General features: G+C 40.7%; 2 protein-coding genes across 3 annotated transcripts in view; one reads left to right on the top strand and one right to left on the bottom strand.

The window, feature by feature from the left end:
• acss2l (acyl-CoA synthetase short chain family member 2 like) overlaps window positions 1–16,675 on the top strand; it is a 134,893-nt gene that overhangs the window by 11,160 nt on the left and 107,058 nt on the right. The gene's annotated exons all lie outside the window — the stretch shown is intronic.
• ndufv2 (NADH:ubiquinone oxidoreductase core subunit V2) overlaps window positions 7,323–16,675 on the bottom strand; it is a 38,431-nt gene continuing 29,078 nt past the window's right edge. For both annotated transcript variants that reach the window (XM_043687775.2, XM_087986696.1), the window contains exons 7-8: window positions 14,353–14,429; window positions 7,323–7,517 (exon numbers count right to left, since the gene is read on the bottom strand). In XM_043687775.2, coding sequence (XP_043543710.2) covers window positions 7,424–7,517; window positions 14,353–14,429 — 171 coding nt within the window. In that variant the 3' untranslated portion in view covers window positions 7,323–7,423. The remainder of the gene's footprint in view (window positions 7,518–14,352; window positions 14,430–16,675) is intronic.

Genomic DNA, 16,675 nt, shown 5'->3' with positions numbered 1-16,675 from the left:
TAGTTGACATGATCTTGACAAACAGCTTGAGTTTCATTATAATGTAGTGTTTAAAAAGTTATGGAAGCTGTTCTGTAGGCTACATGTCCTCAAGCAGATAGACAATGCTTTACTAACTTCACTGGGAGCCATGAAAGATGCTATTTTAATTAGATTACAAGAGTTGACTCCGAGTGATTTTTTTTTTTCTATAGTTCATTGGTTTAACTTGGAAACTTATTTTCATCTGAAAGTGCTGGACAACATGATTCCAAATTATGTACACTACAGGTTAGTTTGTATTTGTGGGATTTTCAGAATCTAATAGGAAAACAAGAAGTTTCTAGTTCTTCCCACATTTTCTTGATTTTCAGTTCTTGACAGCACAGTGCCCCCCACCACGCGTGCGCGCACACATCCTTTCCTCACACCACCCCAAAAGTCAGAAAGTTGAAGTCCACGCACTGAAAGGGACAGTAGCAGCATGAATGACAGATAACAGTAAACTTCAGGATGGAAACCCACGTTAGGATCCATGCTTTCTGGCCTAGACTTGAATGTACAGGGCACAATTTCAAACTATACTGCTTATACACCTCTGAACTGAGGAATACAATGGTAAAGTTGAAAGTAAATTGATTTGTGGAACAAGTGAAGTGAGTGATTTTTGGTAGGAGGAAAAAGAAGCAATAATAAGGGGTACAGGAGCAAAGGAACCTGTGTGTGTGTGTCAGGGTGCGTTGAAAAAGTGGTTAAATATTCAAATTCTGAGTTTAATAACAGTACAAAATCAGGCAATTATGATTAATGGAAATTAACACTTTGGCTTTTTCCATTCTAAAACTGACAGGTACTCTTAAGTTGTAAAATGGGGAAGATTTGTTGACAATGCAAGTATTTTTAAAGAGGAATGATGCTAGGGTGGATAATTTTCCTTACGGATGGGCTGTTTTTCTGTATCTATTCACTCTCTTTTTAAAAAGTGGTATACCTCAAATTTCCATCTTGAATTGTGAAAACAATTTTTTTTTGCCAGTTAAAGCAATAGTAGTTAAATGAAGAAGCATTCACTTAATTAAAATGGACTAAATTCATAACTCTTCTCCTTTACATCCTTTTTATAAAGTATTAGATTGGTGTGATTTGAAGACCGTTTTCTCCTTTATTTCCTTTTATAATTCCTGTGCCCATATGTTTAATACTTGCATTCTTTTGAGTAGTAGGTCACAAATCTGAGCACAAGATTACTGGATAAAATCTTTGCATTCATGATTTGCATCACATTTTTAAATTAGAGTTAGATAATTAATTAGAAGTTTATTGCCATCTGGTACATCTACATTTCCTGTCACATAGTTTAGTTCCAGTTATTATTTGAATATCTTTATTTTTAGGATGTTATTTCATAGAAAATATTTGGGAAAATGATTTTCAACTCTACCCTCTTCTGGACACATTAGACATTAATGAGAATATTGATAGCAGAAAAATATTATAGGTTATTTTGAATTTGACTATGTGATTTTTGCCTCTAATAAATATTGGCAAATATTTTAGTTGTCTACCTTGGTCTTTCTTTTTCTCGGGACATGCAGCTCATGCACAAGGCCAGAATTTATTAGTAATCCTGTGTTACCATGGTGATGTGCTGAGTCATCGCTTGCTGGGCCATTTTGAGAAGCAGTTAGGATATTGTGGAGTTGAAGTCATCAACGCCAGATCCAACAAGGTCATTAAAGGTGTTAATAAGGTTACATTTTAACTAAATTTTATTACTTTTCACTTTTATGTTGAATTAAGATTCTTAAACAGTTAGTGCTGTGAAGCTATTTACTGGATTATTAGTCAGTTACACTGAAAATTTGAAAATAAAGTATGCAGTGGAAATAGAACCAATACATAACAGCTGTTGGTTGTTTCACAACTCAACATTAGCTGGGTCTGCCAGCTGTTGGATTCAATCTAAATAAGTAACATTTTTATATACTTTATGTGGAAAGTATAGAAGTTCAAAGTGGTGCTCAAGATATAGCACTTTGTCAGTGATATTCCATTCTCTAAAATAAAAACTGGGCTAAGTCTCAGTACTTTGTTGCTCATTCATAACAGTGGTAGAAGGTGGTGAGTTACCTTCTTGAACAATATCCACTCCCTCCATCACCACTGTGTACTATCTACAAGATGTAATGCACAAATTGACCAAATCTTTCATACCTGTGACCACTCGAAGTTCGAAAGATATTATTAGAAGATATAGGGAAGCACTACCACCTGTACATGCCCGCCCAAGTCGCTCACCATCCTGAGCTGGAAATTTAATGTCGCTCATTTAAAATCCTGGAATTAGCTCCCTAACAGGTACAGTGGTTCAAAGCTAATTAGGGATGGGCAATAAGTACTAACTAATCAGTGATGCCCATATTTTCCCAGGGGGGCAAAAATAACAAAGATATTCCTCCAGAACAATGGGGAGGGTGTTCTAGGAATTTTATATAAAAGTGACTCTGTTGCTGATGGAGACTAACTGTGAGCACATTATTGATGGTTTCAGATCAGACATCAGTTTCTCCTCTTTCTGGAGACCAGTCACCAAGATGAACATTGCTATTGGCTGCCCACTTAGCAAACTGGACAGCAAGAACAATTACTCACGTGAAGACTGCATTTCTATCAAAGCCATTGTGGATTTAACTGTCCTGTAACAGATTTTTCCATCAGACATTAATGGGCTACTGTCGCAGTGGCGATGTGCTGCTGGTCAGTGTGAATGTGACGTGTGCGCTGAGCTGAGCACCATTTCCAAGTTACATGCTATAGATTCCACTTGACTAATATTCTGGGTCATTATCATGGAGTAGATCAAACTCCTACACCTCAAACATTCTGCCATTAAACTAAGTAATGGCTCGTCTGTACTTCCATGATTAGCAGATAGTTATCTTCAACTGACATTGCAGTTAACAAGGGTATACAGTAGAGTGGCTCAGTAGTTAGCAGTGCTGCCTCTCAGTGCAGGGACCCAGTTATATTCCATTCTTGGGCAGCTGTGCAAACTCCATACTGACATTCTCCCCATGCTCTGGATTCCTCCCACAGTCCAAAAAATGATAGGTGAGATGGATTGGCCATGAAAGTGTGCCCACACTGTTTCTGAATACCAGTATCATCCTCCAACATTTCTGCCACTTCCAAACTGACCCCACCACCAGGGATATATTTCTCTCCCCACCCCTTTCCGCAAAGACCAGTCCCTCCATGACTACCTGGTCTGGTCCACACACCCCAACAATCCACTCTTCCCTCCTGGCACCTTCCCCTGCCACCGCAGGAATTGTGAAACCTGTGCCCATACCTGCCCCCTCACCTCCATCCTTGGCCCCAGAAGAGCCTTCCACATCCATCAAAGTTTCACTTGCACATCCACCAATGTCATTTATTGTATCCGTTGCTCCCGATGTGGTCTCCTTTACATTAGGGAGACTGAACACCTTCTAGCAGAGCGCTTTAGGGAACATTTCTGTGACACCCACACCAATCAACTCCCCCTCCCTCTCTGCCGAGGACATGCAGATCCTTGGCCTCCTCCACCGCCACTCCCTCACCACCCGACGCCTGGAGGAAGAACACCTCATCATCCGCCTCGGAACAGTTCAACCCAAGGGCATCAATATGGACTTCACCAGTTTCCTCATTTTCCCCTCCCCCCACCTTACCCCAGTTCCAACCTTCCAGCTCAGCACCATCATGACCTGTCCTACCTGCCAAATCTTCCTACCCACCCTCCTCTCTGACCTATCACCTTCATCCCCACCTCCATCCACCTATTGTACTCTTCGCTACATTCTCCACCCTGGAGACTCCCTACCTTCATCCCTGATGAAGGGCTTTTGCCCGAAATGTCAATTTTCCTGCTCCTCGGATGCTGCCTGACCTGCTGTGCTTTTCCAGCACCACTCTAATCTCGACTCTAAACTCCAGCATCTGCAGTACTCACTTTTGCCTAATCCATTTTTATCATTCCATTTTGTTTTAAACAAATGCATAGGCAGGGATATAGACTAAACCGAGCTGCCTTCCTTCTCCCATTCATCCAACTTTTGTCCAATAATTGTTTAAACAAAGAATAGAAATCATTTCCTCCTGAATCCAAATGTGAGTCCCAAAAGTAGCTACATGTATACTAATGTCAGGAAGCTGCTAAATCTTTTGATGGAGTGCTTGAATCCATGCATGAATGAAGGTACACAGGAAGAAAATCGGATGTGCAGCACAGAAACAGACTCAACTTATCCATGCTGACCAAGTATCCTACATTAGTCTAGTCCTAGGTGCTAACATTTGGCCCATAGGTGTTCAAAGTTTGTAAGAAGATTTGTAGCTCTGGTGCTCGTTGTTGTGGTTCTGTTCGCCGAGCTGAGAATTTGTGTTGTGACATCCTCAGTGCTTGGGAGCCTCCTGTGAAGCGCTTCTGTGATCTTTCCTCCGGCATTTATAGTGGTTTGTCTCTGCCGCTTCCAGTTGTGAGTTCCAGTCTTACAAACTTTGAACACCTGTGGGCCAAATGCTAGCACCTAGGACTAGACTAATGTAGGATACTTGGTCAGCATGGATAAGTTGAGTCTGTTTCTGTGCTGCACATCTGATTTTCTTCCTGTGTACCTTCATTCATGCATGGATTCAAGCACTCCATCAAAAGATTTAGCAGTGGTTGGTATATTGGGTCCAGGTCGATGTGCTTATTGATTGAATCTGTGGATGAGTGCCATGGCTCTAGGAATTCCCTGGCTGTTCTCAGTTTGGCTTGTCCTATAATAGTAGTGTTGTCCCAGTTGAACTCCTGTTGCTTGTCATCTGCGTGTGTGGCTACTAAGGATAGCTGGTCGTGTCGTTTCGTGGCTAGTTGGTGTTCATGGACGCGGATCGTTAGCTGTCTTCCTGTTTGTTCTATGTAGTGTTTTGTGCAGTCCTTGCATGGGATTTTGTACACTACATTGGTTTTGCTCACGCTGGGTATCGGGTCCTTCGTTCTGGTGAGTTGTCTGAGTGGCTGTTGGTTTGTGTGCTGTTAGGAATCAGAGTGGTCGCAGTAGTCTGGCTGTCAGTTCGGAAATGCTCTTGATGTATGGTAGTGTGGCTAGTCCTTTGGGTTGCGGCATGTCCTCGTTCTGTTGTCTTTCCCTTAGGCAGCTATTGATGAAATTGCGCAGGTATCCATTTTTGGTGAATACATTGTATAGGTGTTCTTCTTCCTCTCTTTGCAGTTCTGGTGTACTGCAGTGTGTTGTGGCCCTTTTGAATAGTGTCTTGATGCAACTTCTTTTGTGTGTGTTGGGGTGGTTGCTTTCGTAGTTCAGGACATAGTCTGTGTGTGTGGCTTTCCTGTATACCTTTGTAGTGAATTCTCCATTAGGTGTTCTCTGTACCATCACGTCTAGGAATGGGAGTTGGGTCCTTTTCTTCCTCTCTAGTGAATCGGATTCCTGTGAGTGTGGCGTTGATGATCCAGTGTGTGTTCTCTCTTTCTGTGTTTTTAATGATTACAAAGGTGTCATCCACATATCTGACCCAGAGTTTGGGTTGAATTTGCGGTAAGACTGTTTGTTCTAACCTTTGCATTACCACTTCTGCTATGAGTCCAGAGATGGATGAGCCCATGGGTGTACCGTTGATTTGTTCATAAATTTGGTTGTTGAATGTGAAATGTGTTGTGAGGCACAGGTCCAGTAGTTTGAGTATGCCGTCTTTGTTGTTAGGTTCACCGTCCTGTTGTTTGTTCTGTATGTCCAGAATGATGGCCCAACTCCTATACTCTATGCACTGATCAATAAAGGCAAGCATATCAAACACTGCCTTCACTACCCTGTCTACTAACAAATCCACCTTCAAGGAATTATGAACCTGCGCTCCAAGGTTGTTTTGTTCAGCAACACTCCCCAGGACTCTAGCATAAGTCCTATCCTGATTGGTCTTACCAAAAAATGCAACAACTCACATTTATCTAAATTAAACTCCATCTACCACGCCTTGGCCCATCAGCCCATTTGATGAAGATCCTGTTGGCCTGAGGTAAACTCCACAGTCCAGTAAACCACCACTTTTGGTGTCCTCTGCAAACCTGCTAACTATTCCTCTTTTATAAATGATTTGGCTGTGAATACAGATGACAAAGCAGTGGATCTAGCACCAATCCTTGCAGTACACTGCTGATCGCAGGTCTCCATCACCATCCTCTGTCTCCTATCTTCATGGTATCCAAATGTCTAGTGCTCCCTGCATTCCATGTGATTGAACCTTGCTAACCAGTCTAACATGCAGAACCTTGTCAAATGCCTTGTTGAAGTCCATGTAGACAATGTCCGTTGTTCTGCCTTCAACAATCTTTGTCACTTTTTCAAAAAAACTCAAATCAGGTTATTGAGACACCGTTTCCCCACATAAACCCATACTGACTATCCCTGATCAGTCCTTGCCTTTCCAAATGCATATAAATCCTCTCAGAATCCCCTCCAACGTGACCATCACTGACATCTAGCTCACCTGTCTACAGTTGCCTCGCATTTTATTACCACTTTTTAAAAATAAAGGCACAACATTAGCCACCATTCAGTCTTCCGGCACCTCACCCATAGCTATCGATAATACAAACATCTCGGCAAGGGGCACAGCAATCGCTTCCCTAGCTTCTCAAAGCTTTCTGATACACCTGATCAAGTCCCAGGGATTTATCCATCTTTATGCATTTTAAAACATCCAGCACCACCACCTCTATAACATGGCCACTTTTCAAGACATCACTTAACTGTTTAAACTAAATGCTTTAAATCAGAAAAGGAGAGAGAATAGAGGGGAAAGATTTAAAAGGGACTTAAAGGGCAACATACAACAGTGGTGCATGTATGGAATGAGCTGCCAGAGGAAGTGGTACAGCTTGGCTCAATTACAACCACTTAAGAGTATCTGGTCAGCATAGACGAGTTGGACTGAAGGCTCTGATTCCTCCCTACTTTTTATCTTAGCCTGCTTGGCACACCTTCCTCATTCCTGAAGAAGGGCTTATGCCGGAAACGTCGATTCTCCTGCTCCTTGGATGCTGCCTGACCTGCTGCGCTTTTCCAGCAACACATTTTTTAGCTCTGATTCTGTGCTGTACATCTCTATGACTCTATTTATGCAGGAAGAAATATTTAATTTGGGACATTATTATGAAATAGTTGCTGCCAAACAGATTGAAATAAACTGTCCTAGAAGGGAAAACTTGGTGGACTAAACTCTGTGGTATGAATGTGAACAGGAAAATAAACTTACTTAAAATCGGCATTATTTAAAAACCAATAGATTCACGCTTTATGATGGAATGGAAACTTTTATATACATTTGCACTGTATACACAATGAGAACTATACAAGTTCAATACACAACTGATCTTGTAGATGAATGTAACTGGTTAAAGGCCTGTTTGAATTCCAAAACCCGGTCCCTTCGGTGGTTCTAATAACGAAGTTAAACCATTAGCAGGCTCACAAGAAAAACGCCCACTCCTAGAAAAGAAAAGATAAACACAATATAACAAAATGTTCTTGTCTCTTAATTGACTGAAGACAGCTTTTAGTTGCTGTGGTAGCAGAAATATGGATTGACCTCCCCTATAAAATTTCAAATGTAAAAATACCCTGCAATTTTTCCTCCATTTTACATCAACAATTTATGCCTTTTTAACTTGGCAAAATGTCTTAAGGCATTTAACGGCAGTGTTAACCAGAATCTAACAGAGCTAAGCATGGAGATAAAGTAACCAAAATTTGTCAGTAAGGTGGATTTTAAGGAGCAGCTTAGAGGTACAGAAGCAAACATTTTGGGAAGAGAATTATAGAGCTTACGGTATGATTGCCAGTTTCAAATCAGGGACGTGTAAAAGGTAATAATTTGAAGAAGGTGGGTATTTGCGGTTGGAGGAGCTTAAACGGATAGAAGCAGGGAATGATCTGAAATAGGAGAATTCAAAGCTGAGAACAAACCAGATGCCAATATAAGTTAGCAAGCACAAAGGAGATAAGTGGACAGGACCTGATGAGAGTGAGGATAACGCAGAAGTTTGGACATGATTTAACAGAAGCTGGGCAAAGAGCATGAAAATGGTCAAAGCCAGACAATGTCATGAATAAGGGGTTCAGCAGATATGCAGGGGTGGAAACAGACAATTTTGGTGTCAGAACAGATGTGATGTTGGAAGCTAGACTTAAACTCAAGAACAAGTTATCCATTATCTGGTTCAACTTCAGCCACTTGGCTGGGAGAAGAATGAAAACATTTGTGAGGGATTAGAGTTTGTGGCAGGAAGCAAAGACTATTGCTTCAGCCATTTCCTTTATTTAAATGAAGAAAGTTTATGTTGTACTGCATATTAGACAAGTAGTGAGACCATAAGATCAATGGAAAGGTACAGTTGGCTGTATCTCACCATTTGCGTAGATGTGGAATCAGATGAGTTTGCAGATGTCAGGAGCATATGAATGGGAAAGATTAACAGTTTAATGGGATTAAATAAGCAGCTGGTGGGATTCACAGATAAAATGAGCTTAGACAACACAAAAGGGGCTGGCTCTCAATATTCTCAAATCCTTCTATGGTGGAGGTAACCTTCATCAGAAATCTTCAGACAATGAAAGGGAAGGAAGCAGCAGAGACAGTTGAATGGGTGGTCTTAGTGATAGAGAAACTGTTTGCACATACTGTTTGATAAGAGGGCAGAAGATGACGTAATGGATGTAAGAAGTTTGTATCCAAGCAGAGAAGCTAAGACCTATCTGTACACTATTGTTGGGATCACCAAAAGTTATTGGGTCTGTAAAGATTTGACAAAATTTATTTGTACACTGCATACAGAATTTACTGAACCTCATGGAGAAGTTGCCACCTCCTAGAACACTAACAATTGACCTTCTCTGCATCTTAGATTATTGCCAGCAAACTTTCCTTTGCACCAGTGATCAGCATCTGGTTCTGAATTATTATTTTGGGCAGAGAAATAACTAATGGCATGCTGACAAATTCCAGGAATTAGAAGGCTTAGGGTCTCAAAAAACTTTGACACTTAGCCACCCCATTTTAAACTGCTGAGAATTTAAAATAGATGAACGCTGAAAATCAAGTTCATTTAATAATTTTATAACGTTGTGACAAAGCCATTTGTTTTTACACTCTGTGGTTTGCATAACTTTCAGCACAATTACATCATACCTACTCAGAATCAACTGTCTGTGTATCAGAAAATGGTAGCAAAAGATTTGTAGTTCAGGTTGAGGTTCTGGATGTACGTTTGCTTGCTGAGCAGGAAGGTTTGGTTTCAGATGTTAGGTACTAGGTAACATCAATGAGCTCCGGATGAAGCACTGGTGGTATGGCCCTTTTTTTTTTAAATGTGTTTAGGTTTCCTTGGGTTGGTGATGTCATTTTCTGTTCTTTTTCTCATGGGGTGGTAAATGGGATCCAAGTCAATGTGTTTGTTGATAGAGTTCTGGTTGAAATGCAATGCTTCCAGGAATTCTTGCGCGTCTCTCTGTTTGGCTTGTCCTAGGATGGATGTTTTGTCGCAGTCGAAGTGGTGTCCTTCCTCATCTGTATGCAAAGATACTAGAGAGAGTGGGTCATGTCTTTTTGTGGCTAGTTCATGTGTCCTAGTGGCTAGTTTTCTGCCTATTTGTCCAATATAGTGTTTGTTACAGTTCTTGCAAGACATTTTGTAAATGACATTAGTTTTGCTTATTGTCTATATAGGGTCTTGCATGTTCATTAGCTGCTGTTTTAGTATTTTGCTGGGTTTTTGGGCTACCATGATGCCAAGGGGTCTGAGTAGTCTGGCAGTCATTTCAGAGATGCCTTTGTAGGGGAAGAGTGGCTAAGGTTCTGGACAAGTTTTGTCTGCTTGTTCAGGTTTGTTGCTGAGAAATCAGCATACTGTGTTCGTTGGGTACTTGTTCTTTTTGAATACACTGTATAGGTGATTTTCTGCTGTGCTGCAGTATGTGGTGGTTCGTTGAAATAATGTTCTAATACAGCTTAGCTTGTGGATGTTGACATGATTGCTTCTGTATTTCAGCATTTGGTCAGTATGTGGTGTTTTCCTGTGGACGCTGGTTTGAAGTTCTCCATTGGCTGTTCGCTCTTCTGCGACATCTAGAAATTACATTTTGTTGTTGTTTTCCTTCTCTTTAGTGAATTTTATGCCAGTAAGGGTATTATTGATGATCTTGAAAGTCTCCTCTAATTTGTTTTATAGGTGGCACAGTGGCACAGTGGCTAGCACTGCTGCCTCACAGTGCCAGAGACCCGGGTTAAATTCCCGCCTCAGGCAACTGTCTGTGTGGAGTTTGCACATTCACCCAGTGTTTGCGGGGGTTTACTCCGGTTTCCTCCCTCCGTCCCAAAAAATGTGCAGGTTAGGTGAATTGGCCATGCTAAATTGACCGTAGTGTTAGGTGAAGAATGGGTCTGGGTGGGTTGCTCTTCGGAGGGTCGGTGTGGACTTGTTGGGCCGAAGGGCCTGTTTCTACACTGTAAGTAATCTAATCTAATCTAGTGACGACGAAGGGATCATCCACATAGCAGACCCAAAGTTTGGGTTGGATGGTTGACAGAGTTGTTTGTTCGGTTTCTGTATTACTGCCTCTGCCAAGAACCCTGATATCGGAGATCCCATGGGTGTCCCGTTGGTTTGTCTTTCTGTTTTGTTGTTGAAGGTGAAGTGGGTGGTAAGGCATTGATCCACTAGTTTGACGATACTGTTCATGCTGAAGAAGTTGGTCATGTTTGGTGTATGAGTCTTTGGTTCTTCTAATAGTGTAGTCAGTGTTTCCTTGGCCAGGTTGATGTTGATGGATGTGAACAGGGCTGTTACATCAAAGAAACTATTATTTCATCCTCTTCTAACTTGGTATCTTCAATGGTCTTCAGGAATTCTTGGGTAGAGTGGATGGAGTGGCGTGAGTCTTCTACTAAGTGTTTTAGTCTTTGGTGTAGCTCCTTGGCTAATCTAAGCTGGTGTTCCAGGTAGCGAGACTATGAGTCTGATGGGGGTGCTCCTGCTTTGTGAATTTTGGGTAATCCGTAGAAACGTGGTATGTTGGATCTGTCTGGTTTCATTTTTTGGAAGTCTGTCTTATTTATGTCTCCAGATTTCTGAAGTTTCTTTTGGGTAGGGATGTGATTCGGTTCTCTAGTTGTGGGTTCGTGTCTATCGCCACTTCTTCGATGCCTTACCACCCACTTCACCTTCAACAACAAAATCTACAGACAAACCAACGGAACACCCATGGGATCACCGATATCTGGGTTCTTAGAGGCAGTAATGCAGAGACTCGAACAAACAGCTCTGCCAATCATCCAACCCAAACTTTGGGTCAGCTCCATGGATGACACCTTTGTCATCACTAAATGAAACAAATTAGAGGAAACTTGAAAGACCATCAATAATACCCTTACTGGCATAAAATTCACTAAAGAGGAGGAAAACAACAACAAACTGCCATTTCGAGATGTCGCAGCCAATGGGGAACTTCAAACCAGCATAGACAGGAAAATAACATTCTGACCAAATACTGAACTACAGAAGCAATCATCCCAACACCCAGTAATAAAGCTGCATCAGGACATTATTTCAACGGGCCACCACACAGTGCAGCACAGAGGAACTACACAGAGCAGAGGAAAATCACCGATATGGTGTATTCAAAAAGAATGTGTACCCAATGAACAAAGTTCACCGATTTCTCAGCCACAAATCACATCCAGAAACCCTAGCCACCCTCCCCTACATCAAAGACATATTGGAAATAACTGCCAGACTATTCAGACCTCTTTGCATCATGGTAACCTACAAACCCACCAACACACTAAAACAGCAGCTAATGAACTTGAAGGACCCTACACAGACAACAAGCAAAACTAATGTCATTTACAAAATACCTTGCAAGAACTGTAACAAACACTACATTGGACAAACAGGTGGAAAACTAATCACCAAGATACATTAACAAGTAGCCACAAAAAGACATGACCCACTCTTACTAGTATCTTTACATACAGCTGAGAAGGACACCACTTTGACTGGGACAACATATCCTCCAAACAGAGAGACATGCGAGAATTTCTAGAAGCGTGGCGTTCCAACCAGAACTCTATCAACAAACATGTTGACCTGGATACCATTTACCACCGTCTGAGAAAAAGAACAGGAAATGACATCACCAACCCAAACAAGCCTAAACACCAATAAAATGTGGGCCGTACCATCACTGCTTCATCTAGAGACACACTGATGATGTCACCTAGTAAGTATGGTGTCTGAAACTGAACCTTCCAGCTCAGCAAGCAAACCAACATTCAGATCAGGAAATGGTGCTTACCATTGTACTTGTTGTAAACTATAAGCAACTGTCTGAAACCTTTCGAGCACACTATTTTGGACAGTTAAGAAAATATTTACAACTTGCTGATCGTTAAGTTACTCAATACTTGCAAGTAGGAATGCTATTTTCAACAGTTAGTCAACACGTTTTTCATGAGAGAAAATTACTTTTTAAAATGTCCCTCGACATTTGGACCAGCCTGTCCAAGCTTCCTTTGGAGAGACAATACAATTGTACAGCATTGTGGTGACTACATGGGCAAAGGGGACTCAAGACTCGCATGCACAATTTTCTGAAGGTGACCTACTTGCACAATTGTGATTCTTACTACCTGTCAGCTCAGGTTTGAGAAGTGTTTGAAAATGATCTGAACGTAAGCACATGCTTGATAATGCTACCTAATGCTGAATGTTAAATGCAAGTGCTGTTTAAATTTAATTCATTATTGGAGAGGCAGTCCTGGCCATCACATACAATGGATAAATTGTTCTTTGTCCACTTTATGCAGTGAGCCTGATGCTTTTAAGATCTGCTCATTATTTAACTGAAACAAAAGTGTGCTTCAAATAAGGTGAATAAAATTGGCTGTCCAGTTAACTACTTTCCAGGCTCATATAGACATTTATGCAGACCTGGAGAGAGGATTAGACTAATTTATATAAACACTTTATATTTAGAAAAATATGAAACTTGACACAGATTGTCATTGGTTAGTTTAAAAATTAAGTAAAACAGCTGGCAGGACACTTTTCTGCAGCTGCCTGTCCTACATTTCAAAATCACAACAATGGAGATTGTTTAATGTAACTATTCAAGCGCACCTATGTGACAAGAAAACAAAACTGAATAGCTGCTGTTGGCTGTTAATAACACGATTTTTTTTAAAAAAGCAGACTCAATTACCAACATTTTAGATTAATTATTTGATTAGTAACAGAACAAACACAGAATTTTCAACAACTATTTTCCTTGGGGCCAAGAGAATTTTAAAGACATCAAAAGTGTCAGGGACTGTCTCTTCTTTGCCCTGCCATCCCTACATACACTGCAGAGGCAGTATACATGACAAAGATAGCAGTAACCACCTTCCCACAAAAAAAGTGAATGTTACGTGTCCAGACTGATGCTTGAGTAATCACCAAAAATTTCACTCTTGGAATGACATCCAAATGTAAAATGAGCCTAGCCTGTCCAAGCTTCCTTTGGAGAGACAATACAATTGTACAGCATTGTGGTGACTACATGGGCAAAGGGGACTCAAGACTCGCATGCACAATTTTCTGAAGGTGACCAGAAATGTTGAAATATTTATTAAGGCGGCTTATAAATATAGGCAGAGTATAAATTCAATCTTGGTTAGACCATTGAATATTCTGTTCAGTCCTGGGAGCATTGAAGATTAAGATCACCTTATTGAGGTGTTCAAACTATGAACAATCGCAAAAGGGTAAAAGTTTTCATTAGTTAGTAAGTCAGTCAGCTACTGTGTTGCCTGGTAGTACTGAAGGTGGATTCCATTGGAGGTTTCAAAAGTGAGCTTGATATATATTTGAAAGTGATGAATTTGGAGGGTTACCGAAATAGGGCTGGAGAATGGGACTAGCTGGATAGCTTGTTTGGGAGCTTGTACACATGATGGGTTGAAGGGCCTTCTATACTATAAAATTCTATGATTGTGAAAAATAAAACTCTTACTTTGTAAGTGACCTAGTGCTAATTTAAGATTAAAATGTATACAGTTTGTGCAATTATATTTATATTATAGACTTAACATTTTATACTGGATGGTAGAATCCAAATTTATGTTCCGGTAAGCATTTATTCTCTAAAGGTAAATGTTTTAAAATCATGGCATTCATTACTGTTGTGCATAAAACAATTTCATTTTTCTCTAATCTTCCAAACATCAATTTTTTTGTTTTAAAAAAAACACATTGAACTTTGCAGCATAACTCAATGAATTCTATACCTTGGTCCAGGTTTGGGAATTTTGCCAGCTTTTAATTCATCAATTATTTCTTCCATGTCTTTTGGTGTTAGATCTTCCTGTAATGTAAATACAATATCACTAACTATATGCAATTATGACTGAAGAAAAATTCAAATATGTATTGTAAACAAATATGGCACTTGCCCATATCGTTCAATAAAAAAGGATAGATGGTACATCCACTATCATACCAAAGTCAACAATCCTAAATGCCAAAGTTCAATTAGAGGTCAGTGTCAGCAGGGTTCCTGATCACTGATCTCTTACTAAATTGGCAAGAGTGGCACTCATGCTTAGCAACTGGATGAATCAGGAGACTACAATTCAAAAAAATTAAGAAAGGAGTAAATACTGACAAACATTATAAATCCCATTCACCAACTTATCAGCATTGCCAGGTTGACTGAAAGGCAAGTCTTTTCTCACAGGATCCTTCGGGCCATCGACAATGAATTTCTTGTGGCGTGACAAGACATAGGAACAGAAGTGGTCATTCAACTCATTGAGTCTGTTCCATCAATGTTATCATGGCTAACCTGCTCATCTTCACCTGCCATTGCCACCTTTTCCATAACCCTGAATTCCTTCACTGGATTAAACAAAAAATCTATCTCCACTTTGAATATATTTAATAACCCAGCATCAGCAGCCCTCTGTGGTTTAAAAAGAAAATTCAGTCGTCAGAAGAAATTCCTACTCATTTCGGTCTTAAAATTTGTGAATCCTTCTTCAGAGATTATGCCCTCTCGTTCTCGGCTGTCTCACAATGGAAAACAATCTGTATCTACCCTGTCACATCCTCTAAGAATCTTTGTTTCCATAAAGTCGCCTCGTTCTTCTATATTTCAACAAGTACTGACCCACTCTCTTCATTTATATAATCCTTTCATACCTGGTATCAGTCTAGTGAACCTTCTCTGGATTGCCTCCAATGCCAGAATATCTTAGGTAAGGGCTCAAACGTTTTCCAGGTGTGGTCTGACCTGAAACGTCAACTCCCCTTCTCCTTTTAATGCTGCTTGACCTGCTGTGCTTTTTCTAGCTTTACTCTGACTCTCCAGCATCTGTGGTTCTCACTAATTCCAAGTGGTCTGATTAATATAGATTAGATTAGATTAGATTACAGTGTGGAAACAGGCCCTTCGGCCCAACAAGTCCACACCGACCCGCCGAAGCGAAACCCACCCATACCCCTACATTTACCCCTTACCTAGCACTACGGGCAATTTAGTATGGCCAATTCACCTGACCCTGCACATCTTTGTGATGTGGGAGGAAACCGGAGCACCCGGAGGAAACCCACGCAGACACGGGGAGAACGTGCAAACTCCACACAGTCAGTCGCCTGAGGCGGGAATTGAACCCGGGTCTCTGGCGCTGTGAGGCAGCAGTGCTAACCACTGTGCCACCGTGCCGCCCACAAATATCTTGCATAGTTTTAGGAAAATCTCCCAATATTTATACTCCATTGCTTTTGAAGTAAAAATCTGTAAGCCTAGTCCAGTTGCTATTTTTGGGCTAGGTTGATGGAGATAATAGAGTAGATTAGTCAATGGTTGACCCAGTAGTCGTCAGCTCCCAATGTTAGGTTCTTTTTCTTGAGATTCTTCCACACTTGATGCAACTGCAATACGCCAACTTCTGTGAACAGCCAAAATTTATTAAGCAAGTACAAGTTTTGGAGGATCACTTAACACTTCGCAATGCTTGTGAAGCGTGTCAAGAAAAAGGTCTCTGAACAAGATAACAGTTCTTTTATACAAGAGTTTTACATCACAGTCAGTAATGCCCACAAGACAACCCTCAACCGCTCCCACACGGTCACATGCCAATCAAGACACGATGCAGTGACCTGATCATCTCCAAAAATAGTGTAATTTAAATCATCCCTTAATGACAAGATCTGTTGTAAATTGTTTTTAACTACAGGGTGTAGTCAGAATTCCAACTGCAATGTTCTTATTGATTCTGAATAGAAGATGTTGACACTGTAAATTTACTTTGAATAGGTGGGAGATGGCAATGTAATTTTTTTTTACATTCTACCTGCAAGTCAGAGACATACCATCCTACCCCTGGGACATCCAATTTCTTGCAGGTCAACAGAGCTAACTGACCCCTTAACATCTCACCAATATGGTGGAAATGCTGCCTCTATCCTCTGACAATTCCTCTGTCAAGCGTGCACTTTGTCTAGAGTGTATTTGTCTCAGCTGTTCATTACAACTGGATTATACTCTAGGCTCATCAGCAGCAAGACTCTTTTGGTGTTTACTTTTCCTTGCACTTTCCTTTCCAATTT

This window comes from Chiloscyllium plagiosum, unplaced genomic scaffold (genome assembly GCF_037043375.1).
Source record: "Chiloscyllium plagiosum isolate Xiang-an unplaced genomic scaffold, Cpla_swu_hap1 HiC_scaffold_4, whole genome shotgun sequence".
In the NCBI taxonomy this organism is placed as follows: domain Eukaryota; kingdom Metazoa; phylum Chordata; class Chondrichthyes; order Orectolobiformes; family Hemiscylliidae; genus Chiloscyllium; species Chiloscyllium plagiosum.
The sequence above is the reverse complement of the archived record's forward strand: the minus strand, read 5'-3'. Positions and strand labels throughout refer to the sequence as shown.